Source organism: Miniopterus natalensis, chromosome 1 (assembly GCF_054644295.1).
Source record: "Miniopterus natalensis isolate mMinNat1 chromosome 1, mMinNat1.hap1, whole genome shotgun sequence".
Taxonomy (NCBI): Eukaryota; Metazoa; Chordata; class Mammalia; order Chiroptera; family Miniopteridae; genus Miniopterus; species Miniopterus natalensis.
Window position 1 is genome coordinate 167,654,379 of NC_142081.1, and position 25,695 is coordinate 167,680,073.

The 25,695-nt window shown below is 34.4% G+C and overlaps 1 protein-coding gene across 7 annotated transcripts in view; it reads right to left on the minus strand.

Annotated features, from left to right (window-relative positions):
- The window catches only part of ADGRL3 (adhesion G protein-coupled receptor L3), a 697,726-nt gene that overhangs the window by 444,125 nt on the left and 227,906 nt on the right, over positions 1-25,695 (minus strand). For 6 of the 7 annotated variants that reach the window (XM_087827196.1, XM_087827189.1, XM_087827185.1 and 3 more), the window contains exon 3: positions 2,344-2,578. In XM_087827196.1, coding sequence (XP_087683322.1) covers positions 2,344-2,398 — 55 coding nt within the window. In that variant the 5' untranslated portion in view covers positions 2,399-2,578. Of the gene's footprint in view, positions 1-2,343; positions 2,579-20,050; positions 20,321-25,695 lie in introns of those variants that run through there. The other variant, XM_087827175.1, reaches the window with a different exon arrangement.

A 25,695-nucleotide genomic window follows, 5' to 3' on the forward strand; every position in this document is an offset into this window, starting at 1 on the left:
AGAAGCTTCTCTAGAAGGCCGATGACACTGACTTGAATTTTCCCTGGTGCAAGTTTTAGAATATCTAAGCACGGTAATGAGGACACAGTTTATAAATTGAAAGCTTCCGTACTGGTTAGCTTTATGTGGCTTAAGAAAAATATAACAGAAAGGAGTTCATACAAGATGGAAAGGATTGCTTAAGCTGTTAGCCTAAAATATTGTATATACCTGATCAATTTTCTATGTGCCCTACTAGGGGGTTTAAGATATTTGTCAGAGTTACCTAGAGGTAGTCTCTCTGTGTGTGTGTGTGTGTGTGTGTGTGTGTGTGTGTGTGTGTGTGTTCAGTGCAGGTCCCAATCCAAGAACCAAGATTTAGCTCAGCCATGTTTGGGGCCCAATGATAGAAGGTCATTTTTGGGAGACAGAAATTTCAGTAAAGACAGTCTTTTTTACAATGTCTATTTCTGCTATTTTTAACCTACCTTCTTCAAACAAGTGTAAATTTAAACTGACTTTTAAAAAATTATATATATATATATAATTATATATTATATATTATATATTATATATTATATATTATATATTATATATTATATATTATATATTATATATTATATTATATATTATATATTATATATATGTGTGTGTGTGTGTGTATATATATATATTTTTTTTTTTCTTTCCTTGAACATCAACATCAAACGGAACTGTTCTTATTGTAAGATAATTTCTGAGCTAATTCCTGGTTGTTCGAATTTACTGGAACCAAAACTAGAGGGACAGAGAGTATGATGAAGGCAATGAACATGCTCAACCACTTAATATTTGTCGTGCACTGGGCTAGATTCTTTACATATGCTATTTACTCAGTCTTCAAAAGAACCTTATGAGTGAGGCATTTTTATAACATCAAAAAACTTAACTAGAATCATCTTGAGATATATAGATGAGAAAAGCACTTGTTTAAAGTGACATGATTCTTGAATTGTCCCATACCACAAATGTTATATGTGCCCAAGTATGTGAATGTTTACGTGCTGCATCGGCACATGAATTAGAGACACGTTTTTGATAAAATTTATAGTTTATGGATATATAATTTTACTTTCATTTTTTTAAAGCACTACCTTATAGTGATTTGTTAGATATAACTGTTAAATCAGGGGAATTTTAGAGAATAACTTCAAAAGACACAGAAGTTATTTTATCCGGCTCTTATAATGATAGCAGAATGCAATTCGGTTGAAACTTAGAAACATGAGCCAAACTGGGAACTGCATCGCTGATGAACTACAATGGATTTCTGTAATCAATTAAAAACCAAGAGTGAGTGAGAAAGGCTAAAAAATCATTTAAGTTGCTTGATACATTATAATATCTCAGACCTCCTAAGTACTGGCAAATACAGCTGTGTCCCCTCCTCTTTGCTCTAATTACCATTAACATATGAGATAGAGACTGTATTGTACCATTTTCATCTTAGTGCAAAATCAGTGTAATGAGCAGAAAACTTTAAATTGTGAAAAAGGAATATATATATATATATATATATATATATATATATACTTTAACTCGTCAGTTTTTATTGAGATTCAATGAATATTATATACTAAGTTGTACAGAAATTGTATTGCTTACTTATTGAATAATTATATGTTTTATAAAATTTCCAAAGGTATATAATTTCTTATATATTTGTGTAATCAATACCAATATATTTAAGTGAACATGAATATAGTCTTTTATGAGTATATTAGCATGTTTCTGTAAAATGACCTTTCTGCATATTTCATATTATTTTAATGTTTTTTTTTCCTGTATTGCATCAAAAGGTATTTGACAAAAACAATTTTCCTTTAATGCGAGGTTAGTTTTTATTCTCTGTATAAAGATTAAACAGAGGAGTAAACATTCACAAATGATTCCTTAGTTTGGGAAATCAGATTTTTTTTTGAGGGGGGGGTTTTCAAATGTGCATATTACTACACTAAAATTATTTTAATTACAAAAATATTTTTTTAAGAAAAGCTCACAATAACTGATAAAGTTAATGATTCAACTGATTTTCCCTAAGTGTGATAAAAATAAAGAATAAAACATGCAAAAGTTTTATTTTAAAAACAAACAAAAAAACTATGGTTACATATATATTTCAAAAGGTACCTTAAGAAATAAAATTCAAACTCATATTTATTGCAGCTTAGGGTGCACATTGTGTCCCTTCCTTCTAACTTACTTCTATTAATATATGGTAGGCAAAAGCTGCAACATCTTAGAGCAAAGATTTAAAGAACAAGGGCTAGTTTAAATAACTGAGACACCGTTAAGCATCACACAAAAACTGAGTAAAGGTCTTACCGTGAACTACTGGTGCTAAGAGCATCATGAGGACGAGGAGCTGTGCTGGCCACATGGCTGGGAAGTCGGCGTGAGCGGGCCTCCGAGCGAGTGTTTCAAACGTGAATCACAGCAAGTGTTTCTGGTTTCTGGAGCTCTTGTGTATTCCAAGACCAATGATTAAAAAAAAAAAAAAGGAAAAACCCAAAAAGAAATATTCCTCAAAACAGAAACACCAGTATCCCAAATCCGAATCCTGCAAACAAGAAAAAAAAAAGGGTTATCAAATACAGGTTCTCTTAACACCTTGAAAGTTTATTTCCTGATGAAAACATGTTATACCTCCTCATTTCATCTTAATGAGTACAGGATTCATATATAAAAATGAGTGAGTAACCTAAAGGACAATATTTATGCATGTATTACCAATGTGTAATTCCACACTCCAAACGAACTGAAATAAATAATTCAGTATCACTGGACAAATTAATATAAATGTGCTATATTAATTTGTATAATAATTAATAACTAAATAACTAATGGAGAACCTGGAACAGCATCAGAGCAAAGGACAAAAGGAAAGAAAAAAATGATGGTTTTCTGAAGCCTAATTACACATTGTACCCTTTGGAGGTTCAGGGAAAATTATTTCCATAGTGAAACATGAGTATTGCTATTGTGATGTCTGGCTTCAGTGAAAACCAGAATAGTTTATTTTATAAGATATATATTTTCACATTGATGAAGCAATGGGAGAAAGTTATTTTATAAAAAAAGTAAAAATTACATATCTATTATTTATAATAATGGTTATTTGAAGATATTGCAGCAGGGCATAAAGGCACTTCTACTATGAAATTTTACATTTGATTTAGGCATAGGAATTTGTTTTCATGATTACTGTGTAAACAGAGGCGGAGAAAGGAATTTGGAGGAACAGCAGCTATTATTTGAGAAGGTAACACATTCTCACACTCCAGCTTCACCACCCGCCTACCTCTCACGCACAGCCCTAAAACAATGTGCTAATTTGGGAGCATATATAATAAAATCCCACCAATTAAACTATATAAATTTTAATAGCTAAATGAAAGACAAGATTGCTCATAACCTATAGAAAGGTATCCCGCCGCCCCCCCCCTTGAATAGTAACATTAAAAATTTTTTTTTCTGTAATTTTTTTCCAATTTATGTGTTGTCATTAACTTTACCAAACCAATCAGTGTTCATATAAAAGGGATTTTCACTTAACTCATTTCTAAAATATAGCTCTTCAAAAACACAAAGAAAAACCAAAAGGCATTAGAGACTCATTTAGTTACATATGACAAGATAATTACTCATAAAAAAGACAACTTACTAAAGATATAAAGCATTTAACAAGTCAATTACAAAAAAAGAATTTCCATCTCCAAAAAAATTTGTCTTAGCCTTCTCTGTGCTAATACTATGGGACAAAATTCAGAGTGTGTCTACAGTTCTAAAATGTGATCCCCATTTTAAAACAACTTGCAATGAAATATGCCAAAAAGTACACTCACCAATAAATTACACTGCTGTGCAAAATGTGACATGTTTTATGTGAGATGTTCTAGAAACAAAGTAAAAAACTAACAGATTTTTCTTTGGTGTGTAACAGCAAGGGATTTAAAATCATGCTGACCTATGGTGCTGGGCAAGTTTGCATACCTCTCTAAATCTCAGTTTCTTCAACTGTAAGACCAAAAAACAATATTCAGCTTGTAGGTTGATTCTGAGGATTAGAGATAACATACTTTAATTCCCTGTTGCAGAGACTGTCACACGATTGTACAGGTCTGTCAGTACACGTCTGTCTCTCACCAACTACCTTTGTGTCCTTTATTCCTTCAAAACGAGGGACAGACCATGTGCCCACCCACCCCTCTCACTTACATGTCTAGGAAACTAACACAGGAATCTAGGCATCCTCGCTCCCCTTGAGAACTCTACAGATGAACAATTCATACTAAATGTGAGATTTTATAAAGGATTTCCCATATGTCACCTTTATTTAAAATATACCTATAACTTATGCTAATAATTCCATTAATAAACAGGTTAATGCTTTAAAAATTATTCTCAAAAGATGGCATTTCTATCTCTCATCAAAGATTATCACAATATGGCAAATGGTTTTGCCTGTTACCTGAGCAAAGCTTGGAAGGAATGTATTTCCAGGATAGTCCCTGATTGGGAACTTACATCATTAATATTCAAGATTATAATTATGAAGCTGTGTGATGTGAGTCAAGTTCCTTAATATTCTTTTATATCACAAAATGAAAAAAAAAATGCTACAAATGGATGGAAAGTCTATTTGTTACCCTTAGACTGAATTTCATTCACATTTAGTACTGTTATACACTGAAAACACTTTAATTATATCTGTTGTTTCTGAAACAATAGTTCTAAATTTAAGACATTGACTTTAATTTGGGGAAACTCTCACCTTAAATTCTATTGTCATAATTTGGTTTTCCTGTTTAACATTTTCATATATCCTTCTTCCCAAATCATGCTTGAAAGCTTTTTTTACTTTATATTTACTTCCTTTCTACACTCTAAATAGATATTAATGACAGAATCTGCATGCCACTCACCTTGCAACTGTTACCTTCATTTTAGCTATTCTTAATCACATTTCTGTAAAATAACTTACTCTCAATCTTTCCCCAAATACAATGTATGTTATTATTATACTTTCTCCTCATAATGACCTTGACAAGATACTATATCTTCATTATAATATTTTTATATTTTCAGAATCAGATTCTACTAATTACAAATTTTACTCTTTAGCAGCTTTATACATTTTTATTTTTCATATTTTATTTATTTGTTTCTGCCACATACATCTTCTTAGAGGGCATGTTCTTTTACATATTTGGAACATGCCAAATGTATAAAATGCCATGTGGTGCTATTTTAATAATTACTTATAAGTATACAGTTCTATAACTCCATTGCTAATTATAATATAGGAGCTTCCCATTTAGCATGTATTATTTAGGGAATTTATAGCTACTGCCAAAAAATAGCCCAAAAAATTACTTTAGAAGTGCTTATACATATTAGTTGGGTGGGTGTTATCTGTATGCTTCCAGTGATTTTGGTGTATTCTGAAATTTGAACAATTTAAAATTACATTCACTAACAATTCAAGTATTTATCACAATCCTTCTCCATAAATTACCTTTTTAGTGATATAAAATTGACATATAACTCATAAGTATGATATAAATTTCAAACAGATTTATGTATTATTACATTTTATCATTTATCACTACCTTAACAAGTAAAGCAAATATCTGTTATCATAACAGAGCATCTAGTTAATGATGATTTATGAGAACACAGCTCTCTACATTTATAAATAAGACTCATCCAGAGTAACCAAAAAGAGCCAAGTATTTCTGAGAAATATTTATTTAATAAGGCTGGAAATTATATTTCATGTACAGTAATTATGCATAGATGCTTAGATCAGGGGTTTTAATGCTCCTTATTCAAATTTAAGATGGCTATCCTTCCATGAGTTACTAATACTGCACTGTAATAAGCACATACACTGCAATGCTTCACTGTCCACGCCCTAGGAAATGAAGGATGACGTCTTCTCTCAGAAAAATGTCTTCCCAAAGCAGTTCTATGTGGAATACTCCTTCTGAGGTGGAGGGGAGATCTATGAAATGTTATCTCTTAGGGAAAAGATGAAAAATCAGATGGCTATAATACACCTTCTTCCCAGCACCATCCTATAATAATACTTCAAAATGTTTGGTGTGATGATCACCAGGTAAAGAAAATGAGTTTCAGAAAAGTTTAGACTGCATAAAATATATAATTTTTTTAATGTTAGCTATAACTTACATTGTCTGAAACTCAGAAAAATGCATTTTCTTTAAAGTTTTCTTATTGTTTGCTAAAATTTGTATTAATTATTTTACATATGAGTACATTTGAATATACTATGTGAGTATATCATGAAACTAAAAAGCACTATTACTTTGGGTAATATTACTAATGATCATATCATGTTTTAAAAAATTAAACACATTGTCTTTACGTTTTGACTTTGAAAACCGAAGCTTATTGTTTAAATAAGTTTATTACATTTTCCTATTACAATAAAGTTCAAGGAACTTTCCTTTCAATATTTATTCATTTAAAGCACATTATATTAACTATTGAGTCTAGTCGCAGTAAGGAGCTGAATGTTTCAGCAATGAATACTTTTTAAAATAGTGGCAGACACCACTGAAGATTCATAGAGGGCAAATTCTTAATCATCGTGTTTAATATTTTCAAGAAATACTGAACTCAATCAACCCACATGTGTTTCTGTGGCATAGTGTCCCACGAGGCCATTATTTCATACAAACAATGTAAACTGGGTTTGGCCATGGAGTATATATGAGATATTTATGCCATAATGCTTTGTATTAAGAGGGGGGGGGGGGGGGAAGGAGAAGAGATAATGCAGGACATACAAATAATATAAATCCAAGTAAGATAAAGAATAGGGTTTAAAAAACAGATGAACTAACACAGCTTGGAAGGTCTGGAAGACTATAAGAGAAGCACGGTAACTGCGCTGGAATGTCACGGACGGACGGGATGTCACTAACGCGCGTGGGGGGACATTCTGGGTGAAGGGTTTTAGGAAGCAGGTGAAGAACCGGTGAGCAGGGCCTGTCAGGCTGCAGCGGGCCCGTCAGGGCTGCAGGGTCAGGGAGCAGCAGCGGGAACACTACACCCGCCCGCTGAGGGAGAGCAGAAAAGAGCCTGAAGACTAGGCAAAGAAAGCTGAATTCAACTCGGTTAGTTCCAAACCCTGCAGTGTGAGATATTTAAATAGTTTATAATATTTAAAGAAATTACATAAATACACAAAAATCAATGCAAGCAATGTTATTTATTTATATCTTCACCTGAGGATGTTTTTTCCATTGCTTTTCAGAGAGAGTAGAAGGGAGGAAGGCGGGGGGGGGGGGGGGGACATCAATGTGAGAAAGACACACGGACTGACTGCCTCCCAGACTCGCCCTGACTGGGGGCCGGAGCGATCCCACAGCCTAGGTAGCCCCGCCTGGGAATCCAGCCTGAGATCCCAGGTGCCAGCCAGGCCAGGTGCTGTCTCCTAACGCCGAGGCTGCCGGCCTAGCCTGTGGCCCATGGGCCCGGGGTCGCGCTGCCGAAGGGCATGGACCTCGGTGGCAGCTCCATCCCCTGCCCCAGTCGAGCACCCGGGGGAGGCAACCCATTGATATGTCTCTCTCACATGGATGTTTCTCCCTCTCTCTCCCTCCCTCCCTCTCTCTCTCAAAAACAATGGAAAAAATATCCTCAGGTGAGAATTTCAATCAATCAATCAATCAATCAATAAATAAATCAAGGATAAATATTTGTAGTGAGTATATTCCAAAAAGTTTTATAGCCCGCTAGAGTGCTCCTAAACACTTGAACATTTTGTTTCCAATTTAATTTGTGTAAATTATCTTTGGCTTGAAATAAAGAGCCTGAGTTAATAGAGGCATTAAATGAAATAGAGGTATTAAGTGAATCATTTAATTAATAAACTAAGGGGTGTTTAGCTAGTACCTAACATGGCATCACAAAAAAATAATGCAGCCTTTGCTGCATTATTTTCATAATATGATAGTTTTGTCAGGGTTCCAAATTTGCATAACACTGCTTAGCAGCTATTATGCTATTTGAGATCAATTATTGATTCCAGAGAATTACAACACTTATAGATACAATGGTATTATTATCCATTTGGCAGTGTATTACTACCAAAGAACAGACTATAATTGGACTACTTATCTGAACAGATGCATATTTTATAACACTTTCAAGTCAAATAGAACCTGAAAGATATTTCATATATACTAAGTATGTGTTTGCCCTGACCTAGAACTGGATGTGGCCATGTTTTTTTTAAGTCCTTTATTGCTGCACAGATTTTTAAAAATTCTAAGCTTCTGTCATCTAGTATTAAACATCAAACAAGTCAGAACCATCAGAAGCACCATGAATAGAAAGCATGACATGAATTTTTGAGTGAGTCATGGTGTTTAATTCCTCTATCATCAAGCTGTATTCCATATGACCACCGGTAGATTATTACATTTTCTATACCCTTACGTTCACATCTGGAATTAATACTTATTCCACAAAGTAGTTATAAGGCTTAAATAACGGATATATCACCTATAAAGGTTCCTGGCAAGAACAGGTATTCAATAAGTGAGAAAAATCCTTGTTCTCATTTAATGAAGGGCTTTACATTCAGCAGTAGAGTTATAAATAGTAAATGCATTACATTTGGTAGTGAATGGGACAGAAGAACATTTGATAGGTATTTGTGAGTGGTTGGGTGAAAAGGGGATAGAATCAGAAGGTACATCATAAACACCATGCTTTTAGAAGATTAAATTGGTCATGGTCTATAGGAGAAAATGGAGAGGAAAGAAAAATACCTTAGGCTGATGGTGTCAGTAACAATATTTGCCAGAGTTCATAGTCACATACAAGTTCAGATGGTGGTTTAAAATATAGATTATTTGAAGGAAGTCAAGACAACAATTTTTCAGGTTGTAGAAATATCACAGTTATATGTTTTGTCGAGATGGAAGGAAAATAAATCAGGAAAAAAAAATAGATGGGAAAGAACAGAGGTTACAAAAGATATAGGAAAAAGTTAAATCAAATTGGAAACAGAGATAATAGTTCAAGAATAAAACAACATTTCTGCTAGAACTTTCACTCAAGTCTCCTTTCTTCCTTCATTTCTTCCCTACTATGTCCTCCAAAAATTTCAGAGAGTAAGAGCAAAGACCTATCTGTATACAATTAATTTTTAAAAGAGTTAACTTACAACACTTTTCAGGCAATGAAATGATCAGTCTCTATACACTACCAGAAACACTAACAAACAATGTTTTTGTTGCATAAGTAAACGACATATCCCCTTATAATTATATTTCAAACATAATTTGATGCTACATTAGAAAACAAGTAATCTAGAAAGGTAATTTTAATAAGAAAATTCTTGAGAGTAAAAGTCTCATCTAACTGTCTTCAGATAATGTTATCATCTAATACGTGTCTATTAATGTTTAGGAACAAATTTGGATTTAATGAACATTTCTATTTTTGGCTCTAGGGCAGCATATCATGTAACCATGAAATAGACTGATGTTTTACAGATCATTTTCTTGTGACGTGCCCTTGAGTTAACCTCTTCAGGGAGATCCCACAAAGCATTTGATTGGAGTTTGTTTCCCAAAAGTTTTGAATAAGGTAATATTTGCCACCACTGATACGTTCAATAAGAAATAAAATCAATGAGTTTGAAGTTAAGCTAAGGATAAATAATTACAATAATGCAACTTGTTTGGAAAACAATTCAATTGTTTAAAATGAGATGATTAAAACTAAAACTAAAGGGTATGGCTCTCATACCCTTTCATGTACATAATTTGTAAAACAGATGTAATTTGAAAAAATAGATCCCTTAATTTGCTTTTCAAAAATTAAAATATTCATAAAACCTTGAATTTTTATCATCATTATTAACTGTGAAAAATAAGTCTGAATGCAGATAACTATTATATAAAGTGATATTAAAAAATCAACAACTACTTTACAATATGCCATTTCTGACAATAATTAGGACCTGATTTCTATATTCTTAGGGGAGTAGAAATTAGCAAGGCAAACAAGCTATAGTTTAAAAACTCTGAATATAACAGATTTCTACTTCAAAGTAAGTAATTCCATTTATAACAGGAACATATCAATCTATTCAAAATCTAGAGAGCACCAGACAAATAATTGTCCTCTGTATAACAACAGTTAACATCTCTTGAGTCTTCACTATATCAGGCACTCTCATTAGAGTTCTCACACATTAGCTGATTTAATTAATGCTATATATAAACATTTTTATTAATCATATAACAACTCCAAATAAATGGGTTACTGACAAATAAGGAAACTGAGGGACCAAGAAGTTAAAGAACTTAGTGAGGTCACATAGCAACAAATGAAGGAGCCCAGATTTGCACCTAAACAGTCTATACTCATCGCTTGGCCTTTCATTCATTTGACTCTACTGCTTTTCATCATTTCTATTGACTACTGATTCTGAAGCACACCTACTATAAACAAATTTTGTGTCCCCCGGGAATTCATATGTTGAAGATTAATCCTCAATGTGAAAGTACTTGTAGGTAGTGCATTTGGGAGGTAATTAGGTCATGAGAGCTGAGCCCTCATGAATGGGATCAGTGCCCTTAAAAAAGAGACCCCAGAGAGCTTTCTAGCCCCTTCCCGCCCGTGAGGTTAGATCAAGGAGACATCTGTCTAAAACCCAGGAAGTGGGCTCTCACCAGAACCCAACCTTGCCAGCAATCTGATCTTGGACTTCCAGTCTCCAGAACTGGGAGAAATAAATTTATTTTTGGCAATTTTACAACTGAAATTACCTGAGTACTTCATGATTGACAACCGTGACAATATTTTATATCTACTGTATGTCTGATAAGTGAAGTTCTAGGGTTTGATTTAAAACCAACGTAATCACATGTTATCCTGTAAAATTCTGAAAGTTATTATTATATTGTAAATAGCACCACAGTTGAGATCGGTGAAAAATGTTTTTTTTCCATAACCTAAATGTCAAATTAGATGACCAGAACTGTATTAAACATCAGTATGGGTTTAGGACACTGAACTCAGAATCACCTCATTTCTTAACATGATTTCTCTGAAAACAATGACAGTTGCTAAATTAACTCACTTAAAAATAAAGTCTAGAAGGGAGAAACTACAAGAATTGAGGTAATAATGTCAAACTCATTCTATTTCAATTTGTTCAGACAGATAAGGGGAAAATATTCATCTACTTACACTTTCTTTGAAGACTTTCCAAATCAAGAGGAATGCAGGGGAAGCTATACCTCATCATTAGCTAGATGACTACACCCGAGTTCCTCTGTGGTTAGTTACCATGACTGGTCAGCCCCATTCATCTTTCATATAAACAATTTGACTTTAAACCCCTGATATTCACATTTCTTAACAATGTCAATAGATTTCTTTTTTAAATACAGTTTAAACAAGTATTAATAAGAAAGAGATTATTATAAAATAGTGGAAAATTTTAAAAGTGTATAGCAGACAAGGCCTAATCTCCTCCCATAAAAAGGATATCCATATGCTTTAAATATCTTGTTCATGAGATTATAACAGAAATGTTTTGTCTTTTGTGATACACAAAGTGTTGCCAGATAGCTTTCCTGTATTTCATTCCTTGCACTCAGTGTATCAGTAGCAACCATGCAGGAGAGATAATACACGTGTTTTCAAATTATCTCATCTCAGTAGAGTGCACCTGGATAGGTCTCAAATTAAACACCTTCCTTAATGGCCCATTATGGAGTATCAGTGCCTAAAATACCCAAAGGGAGTCGGGGACTATTACTGCCAAGGGAGAGTTTCTAAGGTTGTAGCATATGACGCAATATTTCTGCTGTAACTTTAGCTTGACTGGGAGTTTATTTAAACACATATTTAAGGTTTTAAAATCAATAGCTACAACAATAAGGTTCAGAATAACCACAACTTATTAAAAATATCAGTGAGTCAATACATTTTTATACTAATGCTTTGAATATGAGCATTTATAGGTTGCTACCAAATTATGAAAATGGTCATTTTGCAAAAATCACCTTTTTAAAGAAAGCTACTTGGAGCCCAAAGTATATTCTTCATAAAGAAAAAAAGAAAGAAAGAAAAACCTAAAGTCAATTTAATCTGTAGAGTAAAATGCATATAATTTTGTAGGAATAATCATCATCATTACAGCTATTTTTCAGTGGTTATTAGTAGGTGCTCACACACTGACAACGTTTTCATTTTACATGTATTACTTGAATTTACTCTATATTAGTATAAAACCAGTATAAGATGGAGCTATTAAATGCATTCCAGCTTTCAGAATAAAGAAGCCTATTTTCTCATCAAAAATATCTCTGACTTCTATTTTAATAGGTAGGCAAAATGGGAAACAGGGAGTAAAAGGAAATCAGAAAGAATCCATCCTTTTGTTTCATTCATCCTGATTCTATTAGTCCTATCACTGGAGAAACTGACCTAGAGCAGCATATAAAGAAACCAAAAAAACAAAACAAAAAACACACCAATTAAGTCTGAGGATATGTAAGCAAAAATTTGTGAGGAAAGAAAGCAATAAAAATAAAAAGAAAGAAAAGAAGGGGACATTTCCAAGTAGAAGTACTTGAAATAGAAAAGGAATCATTAAACTGGTTTGGCCAAAATATTTAAATGCAGAATAATAAAGGATGTATTCAGAGAAGACACATAGAAGCCAAGTTCTGTTTAGATTCTCATAATTAAAGAATTCTATATCAGAATATGTAATACTTAATATATTAATTTATTCAGTCATAGTGTATAATGTGTATTTTATATAACCACATATGACAGCATATAAACTTTTATTATGCAATTCATTCATATTTGTATCCAATAAATATTGCAACTCAAAATTTTTGTGATTTTAATAACCTAGTAGAACAAGAGAATATCTAAGAATACAGAATTCAAAGCTATCATTAGTCAATTGATTTTTCTCAGTGTACCTTTTGTATATTTGGTATATTTTATAATAGTAAAATATGTTAAGCACTTGTCATTTAAAAAGATGCACTGAATGACTCCTAAAGATATCTATACAAATAAGGCTGTATTTTTTTGCTTTATTTTTTGAGGTAGACAGATAATTAAACCAATCAAATATACTGACTAATTATGACAATTGCTAAAAAACAAAGAAATTCTGGGTAAATGGGAATAATAACACTTGAAAAAATCCCAGCCTCATTGAAAATGTGAAAGTGTATAGCTACCCAAAAAACAAGTACACACATCTCACCTAGAGGTCCTTACACTGCATTCTCTGGGCGTCCAATCTCTTCAGTGTTCAAAAACAGAAACCTCAATGAAATCATCTCATGGATTTGAGCAAGATAGTATTCTATAGGGTAACTGTTTTTTATTTCCCAATAGGTAAAAGGATATGTTATATAATTATCTCCAAGTTATATTTAAATGAATTTAGGCCAAACAGCAATCCATTCTAAATAGAGATCATGCAACTGAAATGCATAAGGAAAGAAATCTTGAAAAAGAGAAGCATAAAAATGGCTGTCTGAAATTCTTCTAACAGACATTATTTAAAATAAATGCCCATAAAACACTTTTTCATAAAATTTTATTTTCTTAATAATCAAGAAATCTAAAATTGCTTAACTGCTCCTTTTTTAAAAAAAATTTCAGAGAAAGGAAGGAAGAGGGAGAGAGAGAGAAACATCAATGATGAGAGTCATTGATCGGCTGCCTCCTGCTGGGGATCGAGCCCGAAACCCGGGCATGTGCCCTGCACGGGAATCGAACCACAATCTCCTGGATCCTAGGCTGATGCTCAACCGCTGAGCCACACTGGAGGGGCTGCTCCTATTTGTTTCAAGAGACCACTGTTTTGACCCTCCCTCAAAACACTTCCCCCACCTTTGGTTAAAACATCTTTGAGTTACGGAGTTTAAAAATCACATAGGTGTTTCAGTACATAAATCAATCCTTGTTCAGTCCTTTCACAGCGGAATGGTGGTTCACAGGGACAATTCAGGAGCACATACGTTCAAAGTTACCAAAATTGGTTATCTGTACAAAAAGATATATAGTGGTTAGAAATAAAGTAAGGAAACACAGATTGACTGTAATGAAAAATCCATCAGAAAAAGCCAAGCTGGCAGATTATTATACATATGCTATCAGGATATTTTTAAACTAACATCATAATTTATTTCACAGTGATGGCAGATGAAGAGCCAAATTTAGGTAATTCTCTACTATGAAAAATGTTGAAACATCTTTAGGTTATTTTTTTAAATTTAATAACTGTATTTGTATCAATTTTTGGAGAGTTAAGAAATTGTTTGAAATACAATTAAGAACTTTCTTCTACCTGTTTTAGAATCAACACTTACCTATGTTTTCTGACTTTGCTTTACTAGCAAGTCTGCAATTACTGAACAAGATACAGTTGGAAGCAACCTAAAGATTATTTTCTCCTTGCATTTTAGGGACTGATTTATTTTTAAATGGTTTTAAACTGTAAGGTGTTTCCTATAATATCTCAAGACAATTGCATTCAGGAAGAAAATACAGACATGCTTTTATGAAGATTTAATATACCAATGAGTAGTTTTATATGCTATGCATGAAACGACACAATTTAAACACAAAGTTTATATCCTTTACTTTGCATTTTCTAGAAAAGCTAAAATAAAGGGAAGATAATTACTTTTCTTGTGAAAGAGTATGATTATTTAGTCAACTAAATAGTGGCCTTTTGACAAGGGTTCCTTCTTTCTTGTTCCTCTATAATAAGCCTTATATATATATTTTTTTACCTTAAATGAAAATGCATATTCTAATATGTGGTTTAAAATAAAACACAGGTAAACATTTTATCTCAAACTTCTGCATGGTCTTGATCATGGACCTTCTTTAATATATAAATCCCAAACATCCCTTGCAGAAAGGTCTCCATGGAGGAATGGTATTGAATGGCTTGTCATAGCTTGTCATCAGTGTTACTTTTATCCTAACATGCAGCATCAATTTTGCCCACAGGAAGGACATGTACATTTGTGATGGGTCTTATTGGTCTTTTAAAACTTGATAATCTCAAGGTCCATCTTCCTTGAGCTCCCTCATTACACCTGAGGAAGCTAAAAAAAAAAAAAAGCAGCAAAGCCTACAGAGTAGCGTCACTAACCAACACGGGCTGTGTACAGAGCACCATGCTACTCCCTCCCCTCTCCTGTTATTCTTTCACATGCTCATTAAAAAAAAGCTTTGCAATTACTGGGTCATTTTGGATAGAATTAAAAAATATATGAAATCCTTTAATTTGATTAATTCCCATTACTGAGCTTATTATAACATATTAATTAGCTCATTGACAATTACATAATTCCAGACTCTAGTTGTCTGAAATAACTGTTCATTTCCGCAGCCAGTATATTATTAGAAGAATGTAAATTATATAAGCTATATAATTTATAATTATATATAAAATAGCAAGCTGAACATGATACATGGCTCATCAAGTAAGTCAATATCTTTTGGCTTAATTCACTATGATTTAAAAGTAAGAATTCTGTGCACATCAAGGCCTAGAGAATGAAACACAAACAAATCCCAAAGTTAGAAGGGCAAAAACAAGAAAGATCAGAGTAAATGAAATAGAGACTGAAAAAAACAGAAAGGATCACAAATACTGTATTATATAAACACTATATGGCCATATCACCTTTGACATACATGTTCCTAGAGAATTTACACTACATTTTTACCCTTCAAATTTCCTTAAGTACCTTCCTTAATCAAGTCTTACGCACCATAGTGTAAGTTGAGCTCAATAAATAGTTTCTCGTTTATACTTTCTCCAATTTCCTAAACTTCTCATATTTACGTATAGTAAAACACATTTTATGAAAGGATTTCAAAGAACAGCTCCCTATGAGAAGCATTCCGATCAATCAGCAGGGAGGGTGATACTACACAGTATATAATTTTGTAGATTTGAGGAATGCCTTTGGCCAAATGGTATTTTCACCAAGAAATGCCATAGGAAGGTAAGTAGGTAGATAATATAACCAAATACTTTTTGAGTATCTGCTCTCCCATCTGTGTGTGTGTGGAGGGGGGGGGAGGCGGTGTTCCACATATGTAAAGTTTACGTATATCTAAATATCTTCTGATAGGTCCTTTTTATATATGTAAATTTCCTAGCACAGGTAGTTGATTTATGTTCAGGGAGTAGTTGCTCAGTAATGTCAATTTTCTTCTAATAGAAAGTAAACTTGGGTCTATTTGGGAGTCTGGTTTCAAGAAAAAAAGAAAAGAAAGGTTAGGAGTCAAGATGTTAAAGGGGCATCTCCTTGACAATGTTGTCTAGAGTTTATCTGCTAATAATATTTTTTAAAAAGGGAGAGAAAATAGGACAAACTTTTTCAGTTCAGCAATCCAGTTCAGCTGGCAGTCAAGCTGAAGTATAGCTTCAGACTTCTCCAAATCAAAACACAGAAATATGACCATTTCCCAAAATGATCTATGCTATGGATAGAAAAGTTTTTCTTACAGCATATCTATATATTTTTTCTTCACCATGGAAACATATTACCTAAAATAAAATGAAGTTGTGTGTTTTAATTTTTCATGAACATAAATGAAAGAAGCACACACATATTCACATTTAAACATTTTAAATAGAAAAGGATGCGTGTTACAAATCAATAGTTAAGAGCAAATTTGCTGAATACTGCCAGGAAGTGTCAAACTGTAACACATGTTCATTATCCAGATCCAAAAAAGAGACGTAACAATGATCCTCTTTCTCTCAAATAGAAAGAGTTAAATAGCCCCATACTGGATTCTCCAAAATTTTTAGAGGTTCAGATATGAAAACATATAGCAGAGGCCAAAAAGACATGTGATTGGCAATCTGGAGAACATCAGAGTTCCCAGTGATTAAAACAGTTAATGTAATGGAAAAGTTTCTTTGAATTCTAAGGAGCATTAAAAAACACATTTCAGACATCATTAAACCAAAAACATCCATTAGCTACTCTCAGACATGACCCGACTATGCTGCTTTTTTTTCTTTCTTTCCTTTCTCTTTCACTTAGTTGGCTCGGTGTTTCAGCCAAGAAAGCAAAGGTTGGCTAACATTATTGCCAATATAACGTTATCACACCAATATCAATGCACAGGCTTTTATACAAATACGTATCTCAATGTGAGCTTGTGTATCTTAAAATTAAACAGAAGACAAAATCACCTGGGGGAAAAATGTAGCATTAATCTTTTTAGCATAGAGCCCTTCCCAGATACCCATAAAAATTACTCTGACATATATCAACTTTTTATTGGCTTTGGGAGATTTTGTTCCAAATGAAGTGATTATTATTTTATGTTCTATTCTTCAAGCAAATTTATAAGGAAATAAAAATGAAACATGTGACTCTTAAGACATTTTATGGAGAAATTAACTGAAATAGTTTAATATATATAAAAAGTACAAAGCCCATATCTGGGCAATTATGGTATGTCAGAACTAAGGAAAACTCTTAAAACCAGATACTTTGTGCCTTTTTTCAAAGGAGAAATATAATGCATCAAACATTACTAGTTTTTCCACAAATTCTCTAGTACAAATATATTTTGAGCCAAAATAATTAAATGTTTTAAAATAATAAAGATAATTAAAAATCATATTATTATGGCAGGATGTACTGACTCCAACCTCAATTATACACAACCTCCTAATACCTGAAGCCAAGTAGGAGATGTTACACACTTCCTACCTCTCCGCATCCTTCTACACACACTTGCTGCTATGGGGCACATGTGGCAAAAGTCAAAGAGAAAAATAAGAAATTAGAGACTACCGTTGGGAAATAACTTTCTGTTTACAAGGAGTTCAAAGATGCAGGGTGCAGTTCCAATTCTCGATTCCACACATTTTTTACCAAGCGCTTTTGTCCAGATAATTTACTGAATATTAATTTTTAATATTTAAAAAATCAACTATTTTAATAATCTTTAACGTTCATCATTGCTATTTTAAATAAAATATCAATATTTTTAAAAATTGCTATTACAGCTTAATAATAACGAAAAAGAAATGACCACGACACCAAACTTGACCGACTGGCAGATGAAAATTCTGGCCATGAATATTCTAACAGAATAATGCGGAATCACATTAATTTCTTGGGTGCACTTGACTTTTTTTATTTTATATTACTTATATTAAAGCCCAAACTGTAGCTGAAATTAGTTTCGATGTACTGAACCCCCCAAATTACTGAAAAGCTGTGAAATACAGATTTTTAAAAATATATATCAGACATATTTCCACATAATGATTTCAAACCACAAAGAGTAAGATCTGGTACATTGTATTTTACTTATTTCTCTGTATTCTTCAGTGTTTTCAAATGAATGAGCTCAAGTCCTTTATTTCATAAATAAATAAAGTAGGAAGTTGGAGGTAGAATGAAGAGTCCTAGTGATCAATAATAGCTCTCCTTAAAGCCTCACCGATGCACACCCGGGGCAGGGGGCTCAGCTGGCCGGAGCCCCTCCCGTGCACAGGGCTGCAGCTCCGCCCCAGTCGGCCACGCCTGGGTTGTGGGTTCCACCCCCGGTCGGGCGCACACGGGAGCAGCCCAGGAATGGATGCTTCTCTCTCTCCCTCCCTTCCTCTCTCTCAAATCAATGAAAAACATATGCTCAGGAGGATTACAAAAACTATTGACAGGCAAGGATATTTCTTGAATAATTTATTATGGTAAGAAAGGGTAGGAAAACACTGAATTTAGAAAGGAATTAGCAGAAGATAGAACAGGATAGCTATTGTGCAACAGAAAGTCTGACCTAGAAATACAATTATAAATATGAGTAGTTTTATGACCCAAACTGAGCACAGGCCACAGAAGTGCCTCAGGGCCAGATAGATTGTAGTGCTGCTAATCTACACAAAGTTTCTGAAAAGCTACTTTATCTTTTAAGAGGAAAGTCTAAATCCTTAACTAAAATGCTTGTGTAACATCATGGACTTTTGGAAATTAAAGGCTGTCATTTTTTCATCAGTACATGAGCTATAGATCTGCTTCTCAATGAACAAGACGATGTCTATAGATTTTAACACTAAATGCACATAGTCTATAAATCTACTTACTTAACAGAATTTAAAATTTTCATTTATCCTTGATTTAATATTCTTGAAGTTTTAATCCTTGAAATATTATCAAGGCTCCTGAGGAATCTTATAGTCATAGCAGTTAACATAAGATCTTGGCAGGTATTTTGACAAAACAAAGAAAATGTAAGATATATTTTATGAATATTAATCAAGACGTACAGTTGGTAGTCATAATTCATCACTGTTTCAAAAAATCAGAGTAGCTTTGCTAACATTTCCCAAATCCACCTTTAAAATACACCTTTATAGAAAAGATCTTGCCATCAGCACTAACTGTTTCTTATGTACTTCCAGAAAGATGTAGTACCATGGGAACTAAGCGAGACTGACAGAAAAGAAACTATAAATCTTTGTCACTTTCAGGAATGAGCTCTGGGTTCACACAGAATGAAGTATTTTCTTTCTCTCTTGGCTGAGGTTACGTAGTAGTTTGGTAATGGTAACCCAGTTTATTTCATTCTCTGCAGGTTCTAATAAAATATGCTTAAAATGTCATGATTCTAACACATACCGATTTTTTCAAAATATTTTTATTGATTTTTAGAGAGAGGAAGGGAGAGGAAAAGAGAAACATCGGTAGATGAGAGTGAAACACCAATCAGCTGCCTCCTGCAAGCCCACAACCGGTGACGGAGCCTGCAGCCCAGTCCTGTGCCTGACCAGGAGAGGAACAGGCAACCTCCTGGTGCAGGGGGTGACGCCCAGCCCACTGAGCCACACCTGCCAGGGCCAAATACCACCATTTTCTGCACAGAGAATTACGGGACCCTATGACATGCGACATACAATAAATCCTACTAGAACACATCGATGATAAAAACGCTTTTAACAGTGTCCTACCTTGTAAAACTCAGTTCAGAATGCTTAATGAGAGCACAGTGGGAAGATAATTCACATTTCCCTCCACAGTCCAAAGCGGTTTGTTAGATGGAGTCTAAAATAGTTGAATTGATTGTTACAGAGTGCACGCACATTCTTTGGTGAGAGATTAATCATTTTAAATTAAAAATGTAACTTTATGCGATTGGGCAATAGTGATTTAATGAGAGTTGGACAGTAATTTATATTAATTTAACCAGCAACAAAATCTTGTGGGGGAAAATAATTTATCTTTGGAGAAGCTACACTGCATTTGGGTAAATAGGTGCAACAAAATAACACTCCAGTGAAATCCATTTATGCTTTAGCTGCTAAAGAGCTGGTAACTCCTCAGTGCTAAAGCTATGAGATATGTAATTTTTTTCATTAATAAAATCTATCATGGTGCTGATGAAGTTAACCAATTTATTCCTGTTTAGGCTAAAAAACTATAAAAGAAACACAAGGAGAACAGTTCTAGCTTTTTGTTTATTTTGCCATTTGAAGTGTGCTAGCTGTTTCTTCTTATGAGACAAATGAATATTTTTAACTTGTTCGTCTTCAAAAAAAAAAAAAAATCAACACTTTAGAGCAATGATGATGCCACTTTGGTTTTATAAATTTACCAACAAATACTATTCTATAAAGCCTCTGTATTCATCAAATAATGTAAATAAAGAGAAATAATCTCAGAGTCCTAAAAGCGCTAGCTATCAGAGCACTCAGTGGGCCCGTTTGTCTGAGAGGCACTTGACTTTCAGAGCCTCGCGTGGTAGAGAAGCAGGCCAGAGCCTCCCGCGGAGAAGGCGCACGCTGATTTTCCTTTCATTGTCATTCACAAAAGGTCATAGGATCTTCTTTGCATTCTTTTCTTTCCCTATTAAGAAATTATTCATATAAGACACCTGTACCCACCTACATGCCAAGAATACATCTGAATATTTCGGAGGGATTTTACAAGTTGTCTCAAATTCCACTGTACACCAAAACTTACTTTTGTAAAGTATTCTGTCTGCTGGCTGTATCACAAATGTAATATTGTAGAGGTTCCCCAATCACTTATATTGCTAATCCATTTGTTAATCTCTTCCCAACACAGAATAAGCCCTACTTCTATCATATTCATGGATTTTTTTCCCCTGCAAAGGCTTTCCTGACAATTCCTCAAAGTTCTTATTCACAATTCTATCAGGATTCTGTAAGGCATCCTTTATTATTCTCTTTGTCACACATGTGTATCTCCTCCTGGACAGTAAGACCAAAAAGGGCAAGATCATGTTTTATTCATTTTTATGTTCCCATCAACAAGCAAAAGGCTTAGCATCTAAGAAGGTCATTAAATTTCTGCTTCACTCGATTGTAATAAAACAAGCCAATGATTATGATTCCACATAACAGAGAAATTAGAGTTGGTTAGGTCAAAGAAAATGCCTTAAAAATATTTTCCCTTTAAATAAAACTATGCATTAAATTCTTAGCACGTTTTAGTGCCCCATTATAAACACTATATATATTTTGGGTATAATTCTTATAGAGTCTGGAATTATACCCATTTTACATGTGGAAAAGCTGAGACACAATAACTTCAATGAACTTGCTGAAATACATGTCACCAAATGAGTAAGTGCCGAAGTCAGTGTTCAATCTAGGCACTCAATCTAGAGGCTGCTTAGGGGTGTATCTTCTGCCCCCAGAGTTCAGAGGAGGAAAAGCTGCTTTCATTCATTTACCAGACCCCTGCCCTGGGTTTGCTTTGCTCCAGGCACTGTACAAAGTAACACGGGTACAAAGTGAATACAGCTGAGGCTCCTTTTATCGCTGGTCTCTGTCTTTCTCAGAAATATATTAAGGTCTCACATACTTTACACACACACACACACACACACACACACACACACAGTCAAACACATACAAGTAGGCGTCTTTTTCCTTTCTCTACCAACATTTTCACCTTAGCAGCCAAGAAATGTTGGCTCCATTACTTCACAGGCACTTCAAGCTCTAATTATTTTTAGTGCAGGGTCTGTATCTTTCACACTAAAAACATTCCAGAAAACTCCCCAATGGCCTTATTATAACTGTTAAATCCAAAGGCCTCTTCATAATTTTTAATCTAAACTTATTTGTATCACTGCTGACCCTGATATCCAATCAAATTTCCTGGCTCCCAAATTCAATCAGATACAAAGGATAAAAGGAAATCACACCAAATAATAAAGAAACCTTAGGTATCATTGAAACCAACACCTGCTTGTGCAAAGGGAAAGCCTATGGCCTAAAGGTTAGTTCCCTGAAGGGCATACCTTGAATTAGACACAGAGACATGGTTAATATTTAGGGCTCGCTCTCCAAAGGTTATCAATACTTTTGTCAATATAGTTATTTCTATTTCTACCAAATTTGTATCTCAGGCTTTAATATCTGTGGTAGGAAGTTTTAAGATAGACCCCACTGTTTTTCCCCTGCAGGTATCTATACCCCTGTGTAATCTATTCCCCTTGAGTATGGACTGGATTTATGACTCACTTCTAGCATAGAGAACATGGTAGAAGTGGTGGAAAGCCACTTTAGAGATTAGATAATAAAACGACAGTGGCTTCCGTTTCTATTTTGCATGGCTCACTCTGGAGGAACCCAGCTGCCAGGCCGTGACGCAGCCCTGTAGAGAGGCCCACAGAGTGAGCTTAGAAGCGGGTTCTTCTCCAAGAAAGCCTCCAGGGGAGACTGCAGCTCTGGCCAGCAAGCTTGACTGTAACCTCATAAGAGACACTGAGCCAGAGGCCCGGTTCTGTGACCCACATAAATTATAAGATAATGCCAGTTTTAAGATGCTAGTTGTGGAGTAATCTTTTCATGCAGCAATGGTAACTAATACAATATCTTATGCCAAAACCACTGTCATTGTGCAAGTAGCTCTCCACCCCAAAGCATTATGTATATTCTACTCTTTCATCCTTCCAACACCATCACAGGCACCGTGATTTTCTATTAATCGGTGTCTCATTAAGCATAATAGCACACCAATGATATGTTAAAAATACTTAAATTAGTCCTCAGAGCCAAACACAGCCATCTACTGAGAGCTAACTAGTTTACTGTTTCTCAAATAGACCTAGCAGTTTCCATCTATTTGTGATCATGACATTTGAGACCTTAGAACAGATATCTTACAAGAATGTTCAGAAATAGCAAAAAATTTGTTTAATAATAACTATATTGACCATTTCTGCAATTCCAATAAATCACTGTTCTCTAAATGCTTTTGTCAATTAGACAAAAACTGCCCTGTTTTAGCCCTGGCCGGGTGGCTCAGTTCTTTGGAGTGTCATCTCATGCACCAAAAGGTTTCCGGTTCAATCCCCAGTCAGGTTGAGTATGGGAGGCAACGGCAACCAATTGATGTTTCTCTCTCTCTTTCTCTCTCTCTCTCTCTCTTTCTCTGTCAAGTCAATAAAAACATATCCTCAGGTGAGGATTAGAAATAAAAATAAAAAAATACCTGTCCTGTTTTATTGGTTCCACTGTTAGTTACAGTTACTATTTAAGTATTTAATACAGCACTCTTTAAACTCAGGATGCCTACTCTGGGAATACAGGAAGACTCTCTAAAAGGGTAATAATGTCAACAATAAAAATAAAGTCTAATTAAAAACAATAAAAATAAAAAATAAAAGCTATGGGATCCCAGATAATTTTCATATAATCAACTTCCAGATCCTAGAACTGAACATATTCTTTTTGTAAAAAAAAAAAAAATGGATCTGCCTTGGAAAATACTTGGAATCAGAATTTTCCTCCCCAGCACCTTTAAAAGTCAGTTTTTCTGATTAAATAAAAAAAGACTTTCCTCTCAGCTGTCCACAAGCTTACTATGACGTACTCTCTTCAAGTGTGAAAAATAAAGTAATTCAAAGAAAAAAGTTCAATTCAAATTAGCCGTACCTATTCAGTGTATATTATTAATAATGAAGAAAACAAAGCTAGCCTGTAGAAAGCATATCAGTTGCATTATATTATTGCTCTTTAAACAATCAAATAAAACACAATAAAATTAATTCTTATTTGGGTACACATTATGATAAAAAATAGTGTTTTCATTGCCTTCCTAGGCATACATAGTTAGGGGCGTTGAAGTTATATTTGACTTCTCAAACAAATCATCCACACTCATCCCTCAATGAGTTCCCATATTAAATGTTTCCTTGGCACTTGTATTTTGTGCAATATTCTCATGATGTAAACTATAAATGGCCTTGAAAATGGGTAATGTTTGGAATGTAGAATATTCATACGGCCAAATATACTTTTTTTTCCCTATAGGAATCACCCTCAAAAGAGTGAATATTTTACAAGAGATAAATGTTATTAGGATGATATAAAAACACATCTTCATATAAAATAAGATTTCAAATATCCAAGAGTATAGGCTTCAAATGAAGAGACAAACATGAATCGCACGTGCGCGCACACACACACGCACACACACAGATAAAACTACAACTCGGACCAATGCTTCTAAAGAGAAATCTATGGGGCTGTGATGTTATAAACAGGTCTTTTTAGCCTTCCCTGTTCTGAACACCTACTATGTACTCAGCTCTGTTTAAAACATTGGGGGAAGTTTAATTCATTTAAAAAATTCAAGTTATACACTATTATAATAATCTCTTCTATAGATTCGGGAACTGAGGCACAAAACAAATCATTTTCCAAGAATATATCACTGTTCACAAAGTCACATGGTGAGCAAAAAAAAAAGAGATTCAAACCAGGCAGGGTGACTCCAGAGCCAGAGCTCCAAACACAAGGCAATACGGCCCTTCTAGGGTCTGAGCGCTGAGCAGGAGTCAGTTAGGTATCCTGGTAGCTGGACCTCCCATTAAGAACCGAGAAAATTCCAATGCTGAAGTTAAGGCTGAATTCTATGGCCAAGCCTGGCCAAGTAGAGTGTGCAGGGCAGGACTCTGAGGCTGGTGCAAGGGACACAAAGTAGGAAGAGTTTAATGAAAACATCTTATATATACGTTAGTAAGCAAGTTTACTTTAGTCTGTCATCTTACCTATTACCTGAGAAATGGGGAGCTCTGTCAGTACAAATGGATAGTTGTGCTGATAGTTAATAACTGAAGTAGAGAAGTTAGGTGCCCTTTTCCTGTGACTGAGTCTGCAGTCCAGACTCTGCTAACAAACATTCACTCTCTTTATGCCAGCCACTGTAACAGAGCCTTTATCATCAAGTTCAATAAACAAGGAACAATGACTTCTCTAGAGACAACCAAGGTGTCCTTCAATAGAGGGCTGGATGGAGAGGATGTGGTGCATGTACTCAATGGAACACTACTCGGCCACAGAAAAGACGAAACACTGCCATTTGCAACAACATGGATGGACCTTGAGAATGTTCTGCTAAGTGAATTAAGTCAGTCAGAAAAAGCTAAAAACCAAATGATTTTACTCATGTGGGAATTATAACTGAAACTCGTGGACAGAAACAGCAGTGTGGTGGTTGCCAGAGGGAACAGGGTGTTAGGGGAGTTGGGGTGAAGGGGGTCTAATAGTGACGGAAGATGATTTGACTTTGGGTGGTACATACACAGTGCAATATACAGATCTTGTATTATAGAAAT